This window comes from Patiria miniata, unplaced genomic scaffold (assembly GCF_015706575.1).
Source record: "Patiria miniata isolate m_02_andy unplaced genomic scaffold, ASM1570657v1 HiC_scaffold_11, whole genome shotgun sequence".
Lineage (NCBI taxonomy): Eukaryota > Metazoa > Echinodermata > Asteroidea > Valvatida > Asterinidae > Patiria > Patiria miniata.
The window spans coordinates 3,254,283-3,276,825 of record NW_024037049.1 but is presented as its reverse complement, the minus strand read 5'-3'; the positions used below and the strand labels follow the sequence as shown (position 1 = coordinate 3,276,825).

The window sequence follows — 22,543 nt, the reverse complement described above, 5'->3', positions numbered from 1 at the left end:
CAACTTTTCTGCTTCTGCTTCGTACTGCAACAAACGTTGGGGAGCAGGCACAAACAAAGGTGGCTGCATGCGCTAAATGATGCAGAGATAGGATATGATGCTATCAAGTCGAGCTTTAGCTGTTTCGATTGACCCTGATCATCTGGAGGTAGAAGGTTTCATGTCCTTGGGTCTTTTCTTCTGAATAGTTAAATCACAACGTGGACTGCTTTTTTACATGGATGATGGGCTGCTTTCTGCATCTGCTGCCAATCAGAAATCAAATTTTAAAATTATTTAATGGTGCCAGCCGGCAAGTTTTTACCTTAAAAGATGTCATGTACGTTGGGGGCGCTATATCACTTCAGTGGTTGCGCGTGATATGAACACGCGTTATTTTCACCGCATAATATTTTCTAGCAACATAGGGGGTCAAATTGGAGGTTTGAAAAAAATGTCTGATTCGCTTAGGGGCGAGGACATTTCGTGCACACAGTGGCCGGTAGACCACTAATTCGTCGGCTTATTTCTCCAATCGTCTACAATTATTTTTCGATTTTCTGATCTAGTTTGAATCAGTGATTCCAGAGGATTCATACTGTGGATTTTTGCGCCGCGCCTCGTCGTTTAAGAGTGATTTTAGGGTCGGAAGCCATTGTTCATCCGTCTTTGTTCGTACGCCGTCTGGATTGTGTCTGCGTGTATTACCCGTTGAACTGCGTGTAGAGAGAATGCAGCGCCAGCAGACAAGATCACGCACACACTAAACCGGTAAGGTCAGTACATAGCACACTGCACTGTGCACACTAGTGCGGAGTGCATTTTCTAGTTTCCTTGTCTTTTGTTCATTGCATTAGGTCATTAGTACCGACAGGTTTAAACGATTCATTGCCTACTCTTCAGCCATATTTTTGTATTATCGTACAAGTTGTGTATTAATCTTGTCATTTTTTTTCTGAAGAAAATTACCCCGGGTGGCCCAATCGTGTACACATTCCACATGTACAACCGTCGCCTTGTAATTTTTGGCCATATTGGATTATGAATATTCATGAGATGGCGCCATGCATCCATTCAATCAAAAGCATGCAGTCCAATCATAATGTTCCGCATACAAAATGTAAAGAGTGCTGCATGTGTAAAGTGCATGTATTTATTCAGTGTGTACAGTGTGCATTTGCCTACACATGATGTTGTGCATTATTTTTATTAAATTAAATTAGATTTTTGGACAGAATATGTAACTTACATGGTCGTGAATGAGCTCCAGATGTCTATGGGGATTTATTGAACTTTTGAAAAAGTATTTCCAAATAAACAGGTCTAGGTCTAATTGGAATTATTTTTAAATTCCAACTTCATGTTTTTTAAGTTAAGGGGAAGTAAAACAATACACCAGTTTCTCGTCCTCCCTTCCTTTTTCTCGCCCCCTCTTTTATTTTTTATTTTTTTTTATTTCATCCATTTGCAATATGCATTGCATTTTGCAATATATTATCTTTTTATTTGTTTCGAATATTATTGTTGCTGTGTAGAAACTTGGGTGGCGACACCTTTGGACACAATTTTGTATCAGCAAAAGAGTCAAGAAAATGGAAGAATCAATGCTATCTTTGAAAACTTGCCATTGGGAAAATGAAAAGAAAGCATCTGCCTCGTTCAATTTTTTCAAAATGCCAGACAAGAAATTATTTATTTTTTACTTGTTTTTTGGGCCTAATTTTGAGTGACTGGCCATCATTACCCCGATGACTTGCAATCCAGGAATGACACTAACATGACTAAAGCTATTGTCAATATTGAATCTACATGAGCAGCAATTATGAATACTTCACCTCAAAGGTCAATTAAAAGTATATTGTACCATATCAAAATTATTTTGCAAGGTTTTTTAAAATAAAATTGACTTAAAAAAAAAAGGACAAATTTAAAAAACATTTTTTTTAATAAAAGTGTGAAAAGTATGCAAAAAATAATGTTTGTTCTTAACGCTAAACATAATTATTCAGGAAACTTGTACATGTACATATTGAGTTTTTCATTGTTGCATCACTAGTAAAAAGTTCTGACTTTGATGTTACCAAGCTGTTCGCTGTGCTGACTGCTTGAAGCAGAGAGTCTGGAGCTTATGCAATGATTCACAATCTCTCCTTTCAGCAAAATACCCCTCAAGTTCCTAATTTTTTAACAAGTTTGATGTTCAGCTTGGAGCAAGTTCAACTTCAAGTGACAATTGTTCAGCCATTGGGCAATGTCTCCTGCAATTACATTTCTCTCCAAGACCCCTGTCAAACCTTTGTTTAAAAACCAGTCTATTATCACACTCGTACAAGTTTACATGTAGTTATAATTTCTGTCCTTGCATAAAATCAACTGGCATGGTCCATAATATTTTAAACAAAGTTTCCTTACCTATCACCTGCACTGCATTGTATGAGGTTTGTGCAGTATTGGATTTTGAAGGTCCATGGTACATTTTGTATACTGCCACAAAAATATCGCGGTATTATTATTAGGTGTTATAAGGTACTTTTCTGGGCGGACTATTGTGTTCTCAAAATACAATACACTTTGTAATAAGGAAACTGCAAACAGGCAGCATGGGCAGAACTTTAAAGGTCTTGCTGGATGACTAGTAAGCACAATGGGTTACATGCTGTGACCACAAGGAATTCAAGCAATTATCCGTATCCATGTTCATGTAGTGCAGATCTTGCCAAGTTGTTTTTATGTCGCCTTTAATTTTAAAAGGCTTTTTTGGAGAATCACAGTAATGCAATTCCATACATGTAGAGGTTGTCAGTATTTCAGTATTTGACAACATTATTCGTTTATTGTTCTGTACAGTATCAAGATAATATAGTCCAAGCCTACATTGTATTACTTCACCAATAAATCCATTTTAAAAACCAGTACTGGCCTGTTTTAGGCTGTATAGGGAGTATTTCGTCGCGGCAGTGCAGCAAGGTCGTAACAAGATTTTGCAACAAAGTTGTATCTCCCCTGCATATGCTCCGTGCAACAAGGTCGTATCGTGCGTATCGCGATGTCCATTGACTTTGTGTGTACTTCCGGGTTATGGAAACATGTATTCTATTCTGACTGAGCCTTGTTATTACTTAGGTCAATATTGGTCAAGTGACCCATTGGTTTGTTAAGAGTATGCCATGGGGAAAAGAAGGACATTTTGACCATCTGTGACCTTTTAAGCAGCTGGAGGGTTAAGCGAGATATGACCATTTGACATTGAGAACTCGTGTTTCACGTAAATGATTTTAGGAGATACAACCTTGTTGCATGGACACGATGAATTGTAGGGTGGTTTGAGAGCTAGACAGGGAATGATTGGTTTTAACCAATGACCACAAAAACCATAACTACTTGAAGTGGATCTGTATGCAGCATCTATCCCTTGAGGACTTAACCCTCCGACGCAGAAAGCCCATTTAGTAACACACTTACAGTAAGGGGTCCCCCGGGGACCCAAATATTTAGCGCCACGGTTTGAGGCTAAACAACACTGTATCCACATGAACACAATCTTGCCATGTCTGTAGACTAAGGAGGTGTATTTGTATACATGTACATAGTCTGTGGTCAAGCCGTGCACTGTCTACTCGCAAGTGACCTTGTTTGTGCACGTGTATATGGTGGGTCCCCGGGTGGGCAGAAATTGCGTCGGAGTTGTTTTGTGCGCGTGTATATGGCGGGTCCCCGGATGGGCAGAAATTGCATCGGTCCTTAGCCCAGGTTGTCATGCTCAGATATGCCTGACCCGGGGTCACACACTAAAGGTGACTGCATATATCCGTAGAGGGTGTCTCTTGCTAGGATTAGATGGAAGATCACCAGAATTGGTTTGAAATTTTTTTTTTAATTAAGGTAATTAACCAAATTGGGTCCCCAAAAGGGCTAGATTCTGCGCCGGAGGGTTAATAATTCAATAATTGGCTTTTTCATAACAAAGTTGACAGCATTTGCACTGTTATTACATGGGTAAATATTGGTCAAGACCCCCATTGGTTTATTAACAGTATGCCAGGAGGTGAGGAAGAAAATTTTGACTGTTTGTGACCTTAAATAGTTGAGTTCAACTACATGTCTAGGTACCATTAGAACAAAATAAAAGTGCATCACAAAGCTTCCCTGGGTCAACCAGTGGTCATTAGATAATCTTTTTAAAGTGAACGGTAGGCCATTCAGACAGTATACAGGCAATGCACAGTGTCACTTGACAAAGAGGTTCAATTGTAAACTTTGATTTATTGGATTGTAGTTCAATGTAAAGTTGAGCACAAAAATAAAGTCAGTGTTATGATTCTTCAAATGCTTCAGAAGTGACCCAACATATTTCTTTGGTTTTGTTTTTCTCTATACAGGTACTGATAACTGCACGGCATGCACGGTATCTCTGGTAGCTATTCGCCAGAGCTCCTGCGTTGCTTGTGTAGTATCTGCACTTCCTCTCACGCGCCCTCTGTTACACCATGCCAGCGTTAGGTTTTAACGTCAAATACTTCTGTGAGAATTTACGTGCTACCAAACCACCCTACGAGTGTCCTGTTAATGATTGCGGCAAGATATATAGAAGCCATTCTGGAATAGAGTTTCACTTGAATAACTTTGACCATGAAAAAGCCGGGGGCAACGGACACTCTACACCAATGAAGAAAGGTGGCTGGCGGAAAGGACGGGTAACCAATCGGCAGAATCGGCGGTCCCCGTCACCTTCAGTGATCCGATCTCCTACCCGAGAAGCCCTGACATATGCTCAGGCCCAGCGATTAGTGGAAGTAGACATTAACGGTCTTGTTCACAGGCTGGATATCCATGAGACTATTGACATCCTCACTGAGGATGAGTTTGAAAGTGAGACAAGTGAAGAGGAGAAGAATGAAAAGCCTCTGGGTAAGGCTGGGAAGGCCTTGGACCACACCAAGCAGAGGAAGGAAATTGGAAGCACATCCTCCATGAAGCTTCCTGAAGCTTCTTACAAGATCCTAGATGGTTATGAAGAGCCTCCAGATGCACCAGACCGTCCACAGGCCTACTTCAGATACATTGAGAAGTCACGGGAGGAACTGGACGAAGAGATTGAGTATGATATGGATGAAGAGGATTACGCATGGCTGGACATGATGAATGACAAACGCAAGAGTGATGGACTCACTACTGTCTCCCAGGAAATCTTTGAGACTCTTATGGATCGACTGGAAAAGGAGTCCTACTTCCAAAGTCAGACCTCTGGCAAGACTGATAACAATCAATTCATTGATGAGGATGCAGTTTGCTGCATCTGTAATGATGGTGAATGCCAGAACAGCAATGTCATATTATTCTGTGATATGTGCAACTTAGCTGTACACCAGGAGTGTTATGGCGTGCCATACATTCCTGAGGGACAGTGGCTTTGCCGCCGTTGTCTTCAATCTCCATCACGAGCAGTAGACTGTGCACTGTGCCCCAATAAAGGTGCAGCATTTAAACAAACTGACGATGGACGCTGGGCCCATGTTGTGTGTGCTCTCTGGATTCCAGAAGTGGGTTTTGCCAACACAGTATTCTTAGAACCCATAGACAGCATCGATCATATACCAGCCGCTAGATGGAAGCTCACTTGTTACATCTGCAAGCAGCGCGGGGTTGGAGCTTGCATTCAGTGCCATAAAGCAAACTGTTACACAGCTTTTCATGTGACCTGCGCACAGCAGGCAGGACTATTCATGAAAATGGAGCCCATACGAGAAACCAATATTAATGGTACATCTATCAGCATTAGAAAGACGGCCTACTGCGACATCCATACGCCACCAGAGGTGGAGAAGAAACCCAACGTGAATGATAAGATCGTTGAGAATGATGAAGCTGGGAAGGGACTGTCTGCCAAGAAAGCTAAAGCCCAGTCAAGGAAGAACATGAGAAAAGCAAGGAAGATCTTAGCAGAAAAAAGGGCTGCTATGCCAATTGTGTCGATGCCCTGCATCCCCCCACAGAGGTTGGTTTTATTTGCTTACTCCATTAACCCTAACTCCCTAGGCCTTTTTGCTAGGATGTAGCCTCAATCCTGCAAAATCCTCCAATTGGCCTCATGGAAAAATAGCATATAGCCTCAATCCTGCAAATTCCTCCGTTATTTCTTGAATATGGTCCATGGAGGGATGATCACTGCCTGAATCCTGCAAAATCCTCCGGCTATGTCTGTCAATAGGCTGAGGCAGAGGCAGTGACATTCTGGAGCAGTGCGGAGGATGTCAAGTATAATCAAGGACTAAATTTATGCACGGCTGAGCATAAACAACACAAGGTCCAGCCCAAGACCTTGACACAGTGCGTACTCCGAAATCAGCAACGCACTTTTACCATGTAACCTCAATCCTGCAAATTCCTCCAATTTGCAAAAAGGATTTTGGAGGATTCAGGGCAGTTAGGGTTAAACTCTATTTGACAACACTAAAGACCTCTCTATTTTGTTTTCTGACACTCAAAGTACGAGCATACTTATCTTCAAGCAAACTTGAATCGTTAATCCTGATTGGACAAACCATGGGGTATCGTGTATTGCACAGTATTGTTGCTCTTGTTGTCTATGAGCGATTTTTCTTGCAAAGATAGGCCTAATTATTTTGCCAAAAGAGACTCAAAAAATAATTTCATTGAATCAAGTTAGGTTTTGCCCTTCACCGACTGTTAAACACCGTTTACTCAGTGACATGTGTTACCTCCCGAGTGAAAGTTGGAAAAAATCACTCGGATGGGACTCGAACCAACAACCTCCTGCTTTCTAGTGCAGATGTCTTACCACTCAACCACCGAGCTAACGGGATCAGTTGGCTGGTTCAAATCTGATGTACATAGCAGTGGGTACCGCATTAACTATTTGTAAGATGGGATTTTTGGGTCGGGGTGATGTAAATCAAGTTAGGTTTGCCCCCCTGTATAAACAGTGTTTATACGTCGGTGTCGGTGAAGGGCAAAACCTCACTTGATTTACATCACCCCGACCCAAAAATCCCATCTTATGAATTTCATTGAAATTATACCCTTTGAATTTTCTGTCACAAACCATTTAAAAGTTTTCCAATATTATGATCTTATGTTACAAAGTATGTGTTCATACAAAAAAATTAACTCAAAAATGTATTCATTTAATTTCGTTTCAGGATTTCTAAGATAACAACTAAAGTGAGTTTGCAAAAGAAGCAGCAATTTGTGCAGCGTCTGATAGGATATTGGACTCTGAAACGTCAATCTCGTAATGGAGTCCCTCTCCTGCGACGTCTACAAGCCCATCATCACTCCCAACGCAACAAAGACTCGGTACCATTGGTTTGTGTAGCCCCCAGTTTCTTTCTTTCTCATTTTAACTTTCTTAGTATTAGTCTAGTATACACGTGTACATCTGGTTACATCCACATGTAGTAACACTTCAGTGGAAATTTGTTGATCCAGTCCTTGAATCAACTTTGAAAGAATAGGTTTAAACATCAGTTTAAAATATTGTTGCATAGTCTCTTGATTGAAAGGTACGTAGGATCATTTGCTTTTTGTGCATGTTTTTTGTTTGAAGCAACAAAATGACTAAAAATCTGAAGAAGGGGTGCATCTACATGTACTTTACGTTTGAGAAAACAAAATGTGTGCACATTTTGGGGGGTCCCATGACTTGATTCTGTTGCTAACGCATGCATTTTGAAACCACCTTTAATGTTAGTTTCTTCTCGATACCTTTTTCAGCAGAATAATTTGGGTAATTGCAAATGTTCCCACGTGGCTTGAAGTTACTTTCACTTCCTTGAAGTTCCGTCACTTTCAAAGTAACATTAATTTCAAGGAAGCTATCTTTCATCAAAAGTTATAAATAATTGAGATAAATGTACATTTGTTTTATTCTTGGTTGGAGAAGCAGTTTCAAAATAAACACCAAAATATGCCAGTTTGTTCAATACAGACAAGGGAAATTGTAAGAGTGAAGAAGGACTGTATAAGAAGTTAGCAACAAATTTCCACAGTTGTAGTTGTTATTTTCAATTATGTCAACATATTAAACTGTACACTCACTCCAGTGTAGGCACTCACAGTATTCTAGAAATACATGTAGAGTATGTATGCATGTCTTTGAATATTCTTACTTGTATGCTTATGAATTCTGTGCACAATAAAGAGACATGACAGGCATATGAATGCCAGTTACTGCTGTGCTCCCACATCAAAGGCTTTGGGTACAGTGCACATCTAGATGAAAGTTAGTTATATACGGAGCACACATGAAACAGATATACTTGTTGAAATCTCTTTTTTCCCCACCTGCCTTGATTGGCAACCATAGCCTTTCACCCTGTGACAAATGACAACACAAATACCACAATTGAAAAGTGGTGCAAGCCTGTAAATAGACCCTTTCATAAAATTGGTCACTGCTCAGTCAACCGTGAATGTAATGACATGATCAGGGTGTCATTTTAAAGAGGAGATTCAACCGTAACAGAGGACATCTCCCTTTGATTCACATGTGTCCTTCTGTTCCAATTAGCAATAATATCTCGGTTTCGTTTTTTTGATCCACCCTGTATTCCACCAAACACTGGTGTTGGAGTTTGACTGGATTGGCATTGTTAGGGTTAAAGAGTGGTCACATAGCATCTTCTACTGTTCGTGCACAGAGTCCCTAGTTGCACACCATAATGAAATATAAACAACTCCTCATCTGATTGGGAGAATCACACATGTTTTTCTGTCCAAATCTGATCTTAAAATACAGTTATGGAATATTTATATTGTAAGTTATTCCATAAGTCCAGTTACTTCTTGGTTGATTTCTGTTGATTGCATCAGTTCACCCCCATTTTTCCCTCATTGGTCAGTTGTCACATTTTTAGCGAATGCATGCTACACAGACATTACTTACACCCACAGATGCATTGTTGATGTAGTGCATGGTTTGCATGAAGATTGAAAAAACAATTCTTCTCTTGAAACTGGGGGCAATCTTTCTAATGTTTGTCATGTTGTACATGTATACATGTGACCATTGATGTTCATATTGTATTTGCAATATCCTAAGGTTCTCTGCGTCATAAGAAATTATGAATCATTTAAGGTCAACCCTATAAACCTGCAGTGGAAAATGTTTCCGCTAAATTTGCTACACACAATATTTTTCAAGCTAGAAGTGATTATCTTAGGAAGACTTTGTTGATTATAAGTAGAAAACTAAGTCAACACATAACTTTCCACATTCACATGGGATATGAAACAATGAGACTTCTCTGTAAAAGGAATAGTAATGGTATTTGAAAAATAGAAACAAAGTAAAGTTTGCTTAAGATAAATCAAACTGTAATGTATAATAACTGCAATTATTTTCATTTTTTCTCCAACATGTCCCTTTCCCTGCATTTTCCATGTTGCTTTGTTGGTTGGTTTGTCCTTATTAACCCTCTGCTCATACCCATTATTGTGCCTGTCCTTGTCTTTCCACATCTGCTTTTGAACTGTCTTTGGTTTCGTCCTCATGTTCTACATGTTTCTTTGAACACCTTTCTTCCCCTCTTGTACTTGCTTGGTCGCTTCCCTTCATTTCATCTGTTCTGCCCTCGATTTTTGCCTGAATCTCCCTGCCTGTCACTGTGGCACAATCTGGACATCCACAGCGTGAGAACCAGAAAGCCAACAAGCTGAAAGAGCAGCTCAAATATTGGCAACGACTCAGACATGATCTGGAGAGAGCACGACTCCTAGTTGAGCTCATCAGAAAACGTGAGAAGCTGAAACGTGAACAGGTAACTCAAGCTATGGTAGATTTATGGATTCAGTGCACAGTCTAGCGGTACATGCTATTTGCTTTGCCTTGGCTCCAATGAGTGCATAACTCCATTAAGGTGATCTTTGTGATAATTTAACATGAAATTTTATCTTGTCAACCGACTCAAAGGGAGGTTTAACGTTTGGTAAATAAAGAAACTTGAATCGACAAGTGAAAAGGTTTACCCCTTACCCTACCAGGTGCCACATGGTGCCTCAGCTGTAAATGTATGTATAACCTTGTTGCACTAGGCGATCAAAACTAGTGCACAAACTGTTAGTTTCGAGGTCAAGGGGCCAGTCCCGTTGAACGAACCACTGTTGTTCCCTGTTGTTGTTGGCAAGTGCAGACTATGAAGCAGTTAGACCATGGGATTTTTCACCTGTTGGATCTTGCTACACTGGGCAGGCTTCTCACTCGGACAAGTGTTGCATGTTGGTGCATTTTAGTAGTGTCTACTCTAGACAAAAGTACATGGACAGTTAGGGTTAATGGTTGCTTTTTCACCACCATTGTAGATCAAGTTAAATCAGATGACCATTGAGATGCAGCTACAGCCCTTCAACATCCTGCTCAGGAATACACTGGACCAACTTGTTGAACGGGATCCCACAAGAATCTTTGCAGAACCTGTCTCAGTTGAAGAGGTACCAAACATCCCCATCCTAGTCACATAAATGTATTTCACTCCCATCATTAATTTGTATTATGTCATCTAGAGGCATATTAACTCCTTTGCAGTAATGTGGCAGCCTGTAATGTGACAATGCTTAATCTGTTTTTAAGTTTCTTTTTTCCCCTTCCCTGAAACTTCTGCAATTTTACCATCTAACACATTTTTGCATGACAATTATTTTGTTTGGGTAAAGGAAGGGTAGGAATGGGTATTGTATTGTATTGTGAGACATGCAAACTCATACCTGCTTCTAGTTGCCACTCCCACCCTGCCTTCCATATCCCATCCCACCCTCACAAGGCAGGACAGTATATCTCTTACTCCTAACTTCCAACTTTTTCCAGGCGCCTGATTATTTTCAAGTGATCAAACACCCTATGGATTTCTCAACGATGAGGTCAAAGGTCACAGGTCACGAGTACCGGACCATCGACGAGTTTGAGAAAGACTTTGACCTGGTCATCAAGAACTGCATGACGTACAACAGCAAGGATACAGTGTTCTACCGAGCAGCTGTCAAACTCAGAGATATGGTATGCAGAAAGTGTGGTTAATGTTAGGCAGTTTTTGCTGGTTTGAATAACCGTTCAGAAAAATTGAAAGTGGACAAAACTCTTCACATTTGTCAGATAGGATGAAAACACGAGAAATGAGGCTTTTTGGAGTATTAGTGATTTGGAGTATTTTTGGTATTTCAGTAATTTATTGAGGTAAATATCTTATGTCCCCCGCCCAAACAAAACACCATCTTGGGCACGAAGTCATCAGAAGGATCCAAGCTATCCTGCTGTACTGTCATTACAAAATGGTTATTTTACAATGTATCAAGGATTTGTGAACATTGCTGTAACCAACAACGTTTCAGCATAAATTATGACCTACATGTATCATGCCTATGGAAATATTTGCATGCTATATAATCTCTTGTCTTGATTACTGACAGGGAGGGGCTGTCATCCGTAATGCTAAGCGCATTGTAGAGAAGATTGGCTATGATCCTACAACAGGTTTCCATGCTGAGAAAGCACCACTCTACAAGGAAACAGAACTCAAGTTAGATGATTGTAAGTTTTCCTTGGTGTGTAAATGGGATCTGATTGATTGTCTAGACACTCATGCAGGCAGGGACACATGGCTATGTGGGCAAGGAAGACCTTGTTTTCTGGAAGTGCGAAATTTGTTTGTTGATGTAAAATCGTTTTCTATCGATATCTGTTATATCCACGATTAAAATTTCCTTTTTCTAATTCCTAAGAGTTGCCACAGTAGAACATTCGTTAAAATAAACACATTCTGAAAAATTCACACTGTAAACTTGTAAACTCTGTTTGCTATAACAAAAAAGCACAAAAATCCCTACCACCCTTATGTGATTGCAGTTATTTGAGGATTGGTTTTTTGGGGGGGGTCACAGGCATAAAAAACAACAAGTAAAGCTTTGCGTGCAGTTTTGCAAAGCTTGTTCTATTAAATGAAGCCCTATATTATAATATGTGTACCATACCTTGTTTTGAACGTGTCATGTGTTTTCTCCTCAGTTGACACAGCACTGTCACCAGCCCACCGTGCAGACATGAGTCTGGAGGAACAACTCCGGGAACTCTTGGAGAAACTTGACATGACCTGTACCATCAAACATGGAGCAGCCCGTACCAAACGTACCAAACAGCTACGTAAAGAGATCAACGTTATCCGTCGTAAGCTGGCCCAACAAAGGAACCAGGCCAACAAAGCAGAGTCGCCAACAAAGAAAGATGGGGACAAGAGAAAGGGATCATCATCAGCAGACGGGGTGTCAAGTTAGTCCTGCTAGCTACTTCACTATTCAGGACAAAGATTTGTCCTTTTTAATAAGGTTTCCTCTTGACTGGCAAAATCATCAGCACTGTATGCTCAATGATTTCTAAGACACTGAGGAAAGCGTGCATAGGTTTGCCCAGGCAGGAATCAAACCCATATTCCGCTTAGCAGTGCAAACATCTTGGCAGACTTTGTCACAATTGAGACACAGTGATTATGATTTATATATTCATGTAGTTAACATTTTATTTTACCAGGGTAGCCCTATAAATTGTCAAAGAACTGTTCTCCCTGGTGGCTCTGTAATGAAAATTCTGTCTATAGTGAAAGGGGATGCTCATTGTAGCAGTGTTTTTCACAGCAAATTTTTACCGTTAATTTTTTTTAATGAATCCAATTGAATTTGTTTTGTAAGTGAAGGTTTCACATGTTGGCATCCGCTCAGACAATTAATATACTGTGTCAGTCTGTTGGTGTACATCCCTGTTTACCATCCAATTTTGTTACAGATCACAATCCAAATAGAAAGGTATAACTTTGAGTTGATCAATTCTACTGGGGTCAGTGAAAGCATTTGATTTATTCCCCTTAACTTCTGGTCCTATAAGAAGCGGCTGCTGGCCAATAAGATTGTTTATATTTTTGAGTCATTTCTTTATATTGGTTACATATCCAGATGATGAAGGGAGTGACTGCCCAGCAACTAGCGAGTCAGTTGAACCACCCAAACTTTCTCCTACCAGACCCGCACAAATAGTAGGACGTAGCAAATCCTCCCCTACTAGGGCATCACCGACACGCCCCTTACCAAGGACCCCGGGTAGGGGGCGGGGTCGTGGCCGGCAACGTGTATCCCGCTCCATGTCTGAACCACACCCTGGCGGTGGTGACTGTGCTCCTACACTCATGCCCAATGAGGTATCTGAGACTACAGCCACACCCAATAAGAGTCCGTCCCATTCCTCCGACAAGAGCCCCTCCCCAGGCGGAGTCGGCCGAAGGACTTCAGTACTGTTTCGGAAAGCGGGACGAGGTAAGCCCGCTGGTAGTCCTGGATCTAGAAGAGGAGGCCGTTTGGGCAAAAGGTCCCTGTCCATGGACACAGAGAACACCACAAGAGGCACTCGCAGAGCTATCCAAGAAGGAAGCCTTCATATAGAGACAGAATATGAGGGTAACCTACCAACTACATCCTCTGTTGTTAATGAGAACCACACTAGGAAACGATCCCGAAGCCTGAGTGCAAGTAATGCTGACTGCAGCCCAGCAAAAAGACTATTAGAGTCCAATGCGTCAAGTAACTTACCCAATGGATTTGAGGGGGATAAGCCCATGGGTGACAGCTTCACAACCTACCGTTCAGGACACAATCGTACACGTAGCAGCTCAGATTCTGAGAGTACATCCAGCACTAGCTCTACTAGCTCTGGCTCCATATCAGAGTCTACCTCTACTATGGGAGAGGGCCACCGTCATCGCAGACATCATGGCCGTCTTAATTTGCCTGAAGATAGCAGTGGCGATACATCTTGTGGCGAGAGCACTAGCACTACAAGCAGACATCGTCATCACGGTGCGGGTCCTTACTTGAGAGAAAAACGAGGTAACAGAGTCATGAAGTCAGTGTCCAATAACCAAAAAAAGCATTGGGTTTTTCTTGTCTTCGAAACCTTTCTGTCCATTGTCTTTGCACTTTTTTGTTTTTGTTTAAAAAACACCTTTCAACAGTATTTTTATGCACACACTGTTCAAAATGACTTTATATTCATGACTGTTACCTGGTGTTTCTCATGGGTTTTTGTTCATATGTGGATACACATGTTGATGATGCATGTGTTGATACACTACGTGTTGATGGTTATCGCTGTATTTGATTGTTTTGCCCAACTTGGTATTGGCTGTCACAGAAGCCGGGAAATCCTCCTGAATGTGATCATGACTTTACATACAACCGGTTACAAAATACATGTTGACCAAATGTTTGGTTTTCATGTTTTCAATAGATTTGTGAAACACAAGGAGACCACATGCAGTTGGTGTCATGTCATTTTATGCATCTCTAGGAGAACTTTTTGCAGCACTGGCCATTACACAATATCCCCGTAGTGCATCACACCTTGCACACATGTTAAGCAGTGGGAAATGTGCTCATATGCCACTAGTCCACAAGACAAGCTGTTGTGTTGATATTGTGTTGGTGTGGTGATCTGGCACCAACACTCCCACATATGACATCGGTACAATGAGCTTCATGTGTGTAGTACTGAATAATCTTATGGCCCCTAGGATGTGAAATGTGATGTGTGTTAACAGCAATTGGGCACCATTTTCAGAGGTGTGTGTATGTTGCACGCCCATAGTGTGGACAATCATGAACAGGGCCATGTTAAGCCCGGTTCATACTTCATGCGAAAGCAATACGTTCCAAGCGCGTCCACCATTGTTGATGACATGAATTTCGCTTCGAACTTGCTTTCGGGTGAAGTATGAACCGGGCTTTATGCTGAGGTTTGAGTGCAGATTGAGTTTAAGCAGGCAGTAACTTAAGGTTTACCTGAAGTTTTGACAGGGTTTTACAGGGTATTAACTCGGGGTTCAACCTCAAGCTACCGCTTGTTTAATTTTGCATTCTGTCCTTACTGTGGTATCTGTTGACTGTTTGTGCCAATCCCTCCATTTCAGGCCCACAATAGACTGATGCATTAGTAAGTCCCACCCTATGTTGTTTGGACCAATCACAGCTGTGATTAATGTCCCACATGTGTGTACAATAGTCTGACATGCGTGCACATGCATGCACATGCATATGACGTGCAGGTCTGGAGCATGCAGTAATGTATTGCAGAGGTGCAGTGGGTAGAGCCTAATGGATAAGCCTATAGGCGTCTTCTCCATTCAGGTGCTCCTATTTTGTCTATAGTGAGAAGCAGTGCTGCCAATGACTGGACAAGCAAATAGTTCAACTCTTTGGTTTTGAATACCTTTTGGTACTAGGTAAGACAAGAAGCACAAGCTGGAACTCTGATGAAGATGACATTCCTCTCAGCCCATTAGACCTAGTATGGGCCAAATGCCGAGGCTACCCCTCCTATCCAGCCTTGGTATGTAGGCCCATGCCTTTGTAGAGAAATTGTCACAAATCGCACCTCAACAATAAGCGAGTTCGTGCACATCAAAATTTGCCGATTTTGCTTTCGGGATAAAAAATGAGCGGGGTACCAGCAAAATTGAAAAGATCATCGTGTTCTGGAGGATAACATTTTGCAAAAAATATTTGGACAGCGAAGTGTTTTTAGGTGTCTTGTGTGTCAAAACTTTTGTGTGAACGAAAGTCCCATCTCTTTTTGATTGTAAGAAAAATTGCACAGAATGCAAATTTGGTTACCATGTCCCCCATAGCCTTGTGTGCATATATCTGCTACATGTATGGTTATCCCAGAAAAAAATCGTCAAATCTTGCTGTGCACTAGACTATTTTGGAATACCGACCTCGCTTATTGCAAATATTTTACAGGTATCAAGGCTAGGTTTTAGACACATTGCCATGAAAGGTGGACGTACGTATAAGATTATATAACATTTGATCTTTCTTTATAAAGTAGCAATACATGAATTACCTAAAATAGGTTTTGAATGAGTTAATGCAACTTTGAAAGTGACTTTTGTAATGGCATTAGTGATTTGAGGGTCTGTTGCCTTAAACCAGATCAGGAATCGTCCATCCACCAACAGCAACAAAGTTTGAAGCCTGTTAAATCCAACAAAATACATTTGCTAAATTATTGTCTGTGTGCGTAGCATAGAATGGCATGATCTAACCAGACTGCTGTTGGGTCTGGTTGGAGTATAGCAGATTTTGTCATTAATCGTGCTTGGGTTGTATATTCAAAGATGTGTTTCTTTTCATATTCCATAAACTTTCCTGTGTATGATGACAAATCATCAATTTTAAATTGGAAGAAGTCACAGTGTTTTTCTTATGTCAACAGATCATCAACCCCAAGATGCCCAGGTCTGGCTTCTTTCACAATGGCGTCCCTATCCCTGTACCACCTATGGAAGTCTTGAACCAACGAGCTGTCATCGATGAACATTTGTATCTTGTACTCTTCTTTGATAACAAGAGAACATGGTAAGCCACAGCACAAGTTTACAGTTGTAACCTGACCTTTTCTTCACCGTCACTGCCATCTGTGTATTGAAAGGGAAGGCCCACACACTCCAAAGGGATGCACATTGTGTGGTCGGCTCGTGCTCCACTAAATCAGCCCAACTTGGAAAAAGATGGTTTATAGCTCGTGTTGTGCAATAAATGGGGCTTAGTTATCGATGACTGCAGCTGTGTAAGTAAGCTGTCCATGGCAAGCTGGTCAACCAACCTTTCAGAAGCAACCACATGGATAGTGTTCCGCTTCCTATTTTTATATACTAATCTATTAGTTTTTGGATTGCCTTTTTTTTTTGGACACGCCCTGTACATGTATATGTCAGGGGTGTGAAATCTCCATTTTTCAGCGGATTTCCGCTTTTTTGTTCAGCGTGCCATATTTGGTTTTCCGCTGGTCCAGAATTCCCCCGCATTTCCCCAGCATGTAAGCATTGATTTTTTTTCCGTTTATTTTATTTTCCGCCGCTGCCGAACGCTCGCGCAAAACACAGTTGATCTGCTCTACACGTAGCTCTGTGGTGCATGCAATGCAGGCGAGTATTCAATTCAAGCAAATACAATGTACAATCACCCATGTACGTGTACTGTATGCCATATACGATGCGATGTGCATGCATTTTACATGTCGAAGCCGCGTGCGTGTGTACAACAGCATCCGGGGAACCAACAGTCATTGCGCTGTGATTGGCTGCAGATAAATATGAATATTCACAAATGCGCCATGAAGTGCGTTGGGACTCTGCAGCCATTCCTGTGTCTGTGTAAGTAGTGACACACAATTATCTCCACAATAACTCGCTGTAAACATCGAAAAGATCACTTAACACACGTCTTGTTGCAAATGAAGCCTTGAAATAAGACTTGCATATGTTGTTGCATATTGTATTTCATCTGCATCCTGCATTCCGCTGCATGCTGCTAATGTACGTATGTACGTTTAATAGTGTGTTGTTTTGTACGTATTTTCCGACAACATTTTACATTATTAATTCTGCAAGATGTCAGTGCAACACAAATGCATAATTGTCCAAAGAGGTTCGGAGTTTGATTCTGACATTGACAAGACCGATCCTCAAGTTACAAATCCCTGGAAATGGATTTGGATGGAAAACACCATTCATCATTCATGGGCAGAAATTAGGCGACACGATCAGAAAAATCCAGAAGCCCGGACGTCCGATGTGCATTCTTTTCTTATGTAAGAGCTAGATTTAAATTTAAAGGAAGTTTTTTTTGTAGGGCTGGGCTTTGGCAGACTCACACTACAAACTTCGATTTCAACGCAGTTTTCATATACATGTTGGCCATTTATGCAGTTTCAAGCCAATATGAAGGAAAAGTTAACTTAAAAACATGCATAAATTGCAACACATTTTCGAATAAAAGTTGGCCCAGGCGACTGTAAAATGCACCACAGAGCATCTACATTTCAAAATTTTCCTGGGGCCCTTGGGCGAGCCCGAGACCCCACGCCGTAAGGACTTCGCTCTTGGCGCTCGCAGGTTCGGCTATTTACAGTTTCAGCTATTTTCAGCTTCAGCTATTTTCAGCCCATTTTTTGTTTAGCTCCACTCACATTATGCGTATCCTTTCCCATAGGCAATGGCTACCTAGATCTAAGCTAGAACCCCTGGGTGTGGACTCTGGCCTGGACCAAGTCAAGCTCTTAGAGGGACGCAAGTCAGCTGTGCGTAAGTCAGTCCAGCAGGCTTATGATCGTGCTTTGAAACACCGCTGTCGGGTCACAGGAGAGGTCATGGAGGTATCAACCAGTGAATCCAGTGACGGTTTAGGTGATAGGCCTTAATATGGTCTGCTCAGCACAGTTTCTTTACTTTGACCTTTTGTGTCCTTCAACCATCTCCAATTTCAAATCGTATTATTATGGGGGCAGTCATATGTTACTGTTACGTATGGTGTGTATAATTAAAAAGCGTGGGTTCTGATAAAGATGCTACATGTGTCCTTGTAATAAAATCTTATTAAATTATCCATATAGATGTGTAGAACCAAAAAGTGGAAAAACAACAACAGGGTCACTTGCTGTAATGTTTACCAGAAATCTAGTCTTGCTACAGTAAATGTAGGAAAGATTTACTTTTTTTTTACTCAGTTGTAGGGACCCATAGTTGTATCTTGGTGCTTGCTTTTCTTCCCATATGCCAAAAACAAAATTACACATTGGTCCTGTTTAAAAACACTTGATTAAATTTATGCGTGTTAAATTTTAACAATATTTTTATTTATCTTGTTTTTCAATTTTCATTTGTTTATTTGTAAGTAAGTTTTAACGAAGATGTATTTGAATGTAGCACCAAAGCTGTAGGGAGGTCAAAACGCACAATAAATTGAGACATGGAAATGTGTTTGGAAAAAGAAATTCAAAATTTGAATTGATACCACAGCAGACAATTGTGTATGTCAGTGTTCCTTCAATACCTATTGTACGGCCATCACGGATGTATGTATGATCAAATGTGGACAAGGTGCTTAATTTCCTGACAGATCTCAAATTGAATGTGTAACTTTTGGAGATGTGTAGTTCAAAAAGTTGTTGTTTAAAAAAGGAATCAAATTGAGTTGAATCTTCCCAATTCTCAAACTAGGGAAGAGGCTTTTTTATTGTAATTTTTCTATTTGTAGATTGTGAATTAGAATGTGTGTATGTTTATTATTAATTCTTTGTACTGAAACCAATTGTTATTTCTCTGTAATGTTCATATATATTTGGTATATTTTTGAAGTTGAATTATGGCCAAATGCCCTTCAGTGATTACACTAGGAAAGAAATGTATTTGATGATGTTGAGGAATGTACATGTAGACGTTCCTTTCCCAAATAGGATTAATTAACACTTAACATTTAGCAAAAGGAAATATTGGTAGAATGGATACAGTTTTGTATTCTTCCTTGACAATTTGGTGGTAATCCTGTTCACATCTGAAACGAATCATTGCGTACTGTGACTGAGCTACCCAACTTAGCAAATAAGCCCTGGATTTGTTTCCCCAAAATCACATGAATACCACAGGACTTGATTAGGTTTTCACAGCTGAATATTGAGGGTTTAATACAATACTTGTAAAATTGAGATGATTTAACAATCACATTTTCAATGTCAAACTTGATTATATGTTATCTGCAAATTTTTTATTAAATTATTTTAAAGTTTACATTGTTTCAGGTTTCATCATTTTTTTCTTGTTTGAATCATCTTAATTCTGGCAGCTGTGTGATACATTTGTGTAATTCCTGACAAGTTTTATTGGATAGATTTCTCCAAATAGGCCTGTAAATAAAAGCCAGTTAGTCTTAGGAGCAAATAAGTCTTGAAACAAAACCCAAATCGGTTCATTTCCATCAATCCTTTCAGAGTGTCGATAGATGTATAAAACTTTGACTCCAAAAAATTGTACAGAATCTACAGAGGAATAATATATTTGCCCAATTTTTCAAGAGAAAAGCTATAAACTATTGAAAGGCAAATATTGTACAGTTAATTAAATTTCTGATACATTCTGTGTACGATCTCTAGACATAATTTAAAACCTTGTAGGCTAGTGAATTTACAAGACAGAATTTGAATGTTTGTATTAAAACAGGCCAAAGACTATGAGCATGGCGTATATGTGTATATAACACCATTCAGACCATAGTTGTACCATACTTTCTATTTAGTAGTTCTCTCAGAATTAGTCCAGGTCTAAATAAGACAGCGTTCTATCAGCTGTTTTCATACAGACAAGTTAAGTTATCCATGCATTTTGAATAAAGTTTTGCCTATGTTCATTGTGAAGGATAGATCATGTATACAGTGCCATTTTTGGAATGTTGTTTTGGTTAATTTTTGGAAAAGACAGTCTTTTAACTTATTTGTTACTTTCCTTTCAAGTGATATAAAAGTGCACAGCCCACTCTCCAGGGCATCTTCCACTTTGCTCAAATCAGCTGATATGCCCACTAATAAATCTAATAAATACCTTGGTTGAGAACCCATAACATGGGTGGTATTAAATAAGGGAATAAACGTGTGCTTTGGAGGTATTTAACACTATGTTTAAGATTGGATGCTGATATTATATAGTCAAAACAAGTCTAATAGGTAATACAAAGAGTCCTTAATTCACTTTTCACTGGCACTTCTGCCTTCTGAGTGACATCGCACAGTACGCGCCAATCTCCATATAATGAGAGTTTTAGTCATCTGCTTACACGAGGCGCACACGTGTACCATAAACATAGCTGGAGGGGTGTTTCACAAAAACATGAAGTAAACTTGTTGAACAAAATTGTTGTAAACTGATAATCTTTTGACACTTTTTGACCGTAAGGTATTTATGAATGAGAATAAATATGTGCTTGGCCGGTTTTAAACAAGTACGATTAAAACAGGCTGGGGGCATAGATGGCAGACAACTGGCCAAGCACAAGTTTATTTCATTATTTGACACTGCCAAAGAGTGTTAACCGGAGACCCTGTGCATCACGCCACTTGCGCGCAGTATGCACAGTGGATGCTAGCTACAAGCAAGTGCTAGAAAACCACGGATATGGTCTCCATTAAGGAGATCAGTGTTGAGTACACCATGCACACCATAAAATGACCTCAAATGGAAACCAGCAGGCCAAATAAAACAAATTTCAGTGGTTGGAAAATTGTCAACTCTTGGACTTGTTCGGTGGTTTAGACCGAAAAAGATATGAATAGGGATAATAGTGCGATTGAGCAGTTGTATACATGTAGATGATGCTAAAAACGGGGAGTAGGACGGGCCACTACTGGTGATCTTAGGCCTCTTACCAAATCTGATTCACATGTTTATATTCAACTTGATCACATACATGTAGTGTAATCCACAGCAGTGTCCAAGAAAGCTGCGTCCTGGCCCCAATACCCTTCAGGATATTTTGTGTCTGATTCCAGCAGTGTAGCCAGCGCTCTCGCAACAGGGAGGTGGGGGATGGATGTTAGGGGGGGGGGGGGGGGTTGAACACCATCTTGCCCTGAGTGCTGGAAAGACTTCACAGATGACGGTATCAAATGGAGAGGTGTTCTCTGCCACCAGCTCATGAAGGGCAAGGCAGAGCGTCAATGTGGCCATTGCAGCAGAATCTGCTACTCTCCCATTGGCCTCATCAGCCACAGTAAACACCGCTCCAGCCACAGATAAAGGCACAGAAAGACAGACAACTACGTGTAGGATGCATAACCCATTGTTGATTCCTGCCTGGTGGAGGCCTGCTAATACTAAATGGGAACTCATGCTGTAGATGCCAACTACATGCACTATACACTTGAATCATGGGTGTAACAAACTAGTAGACATACTGACTGCCCCGAACACTTGCATCTTGGCCATATTTCATAAAGCTGCAAAGCAAATTTTAAAAAAATGCTTGCCATACTTAATCACTAAAAATATGCTGTCAATAAGTTGCATGCACAACATATCACAGGAAATGTAATTCATTTTTCACTTTATTGTCTTCTTAAATTGCATTAAACTATATAAACCCTGTCAACCCTGACTCTGGGCAGCCAGGAGACAGCGGGATTCTAATAGGGAACAAAATGGTGTTCATCAGGTTTTATTATTTTTAATCTTTAAAATATTCTCTGTGACAAAATTGAATAATGAATTAACAGCACCTTTATTAATAGAAAAATATGTTTGCCAATATAATTAAAATATCTTTAAAAAGAATATTAAAAAAATTCAAGATTAATATAAGCAATTCTCAAGGATTTGATAAGACTCAACAATTCCCATTTGTACGTCCTTTACCTTCAAGTAAACTTGAATCCTCGATCCTAATTGTTTGATCCATAGCAACAATTGTCTGCTATTATACCGAACGCCACAGTCCATATCACACTCCATATATAAAACTATTGTGAGGTGTACACATGCTATTCCTACTGCACGTACATGTAATACAACAGTTGTGTACAGCATTCACATTCAATCTTTACTGTGGGTCAAGTTTATTATTATCCCACTTGTGCTCGTGGAACATGGAAAAAAGTGCGTCAGTTTTCCATCGCCCACTAGGCTTTCAGCCTTGTGACATACATGAATTGGGAAAGTGGGAAGTGTTCCAAAATTTATTTGTTATT

The 22,543-nt window shown here is 40.3% G+C and overlaps 1 protein-coding gene across 6 annotated transcripts; it reads left to right on the top strand.

The window, feature by feature from the left end:
* Positions 1–385: 385 nt before the first annotated feature.
* Positions 386–20,226, top strand: LOC119741997 (peregrin-like). Of its 6 annotated transcripts, none has more exons than XM_038218020.1 (12): positions 387–755; positions 4,359–5,974; positions 7,140–7,296; positions 9,630–9,758; positions 10,300–10,428; positions 10,802–10,990; positions 11,401–11,521; positions 11,996–12,256; positions 12,934–13,860; positions 15,252–15,358; positions 16,247–16,389; positions 18,025–20,226. In XM_038218020.1, exons 2-12 carry the CDS (start codon positions 4,467–4,469, stop codon positions 18,230–18,232), a joined length of 3,879 nt encoding a protein of 1,292 aa, XP_038073948.1. In that variant the 5' UTR covers positions 387–755; positions 4,359–4,466; the 3' UTR covers positions 18,233–20,226. The 6 variants fall into 6 exon arrangements, with proteins under 6 accessions (XP_038073962.1, XP_038073948.1, XP_038073930.1 ...); XM_038218002.1 differs by having other exon boundaries at positions 387–750; positions 7,140–7,305; positions 18,025–18,232; XM_038217995.1 differs by having other exon boundaries at positions 7,140–7,305; positions 18,025–18,232.
* The last annotated feature ends 2,317 nt before the right edge of the window (positions 20,227–22,543 follow it).

Bases quoted from the DNA above. Each gene is read 5' to 3' on its own strand.
- LOC119741997 (XM_038218013.1), top strand. From the start codon at position 4,467: ATGCCAGCGTTAGGTTTTAACGTCAAATACTTCTGTGAGAATTTACGT. The intron at 12,257-12,933 runs GTTAGTCCTGCT...TTACATATCCAG, and splicing joins ATCAGCAGACGGGGTGTCAA to ATGATGAAGGGAGTGACTGC. The intron at 15,359-16,246 runs GTATGTAGGCCC...TTATGTCAACAG, and splicing joins ACCCCTCCTATCCAGCCTTG to ATCATCAACCCCAAGATGCC.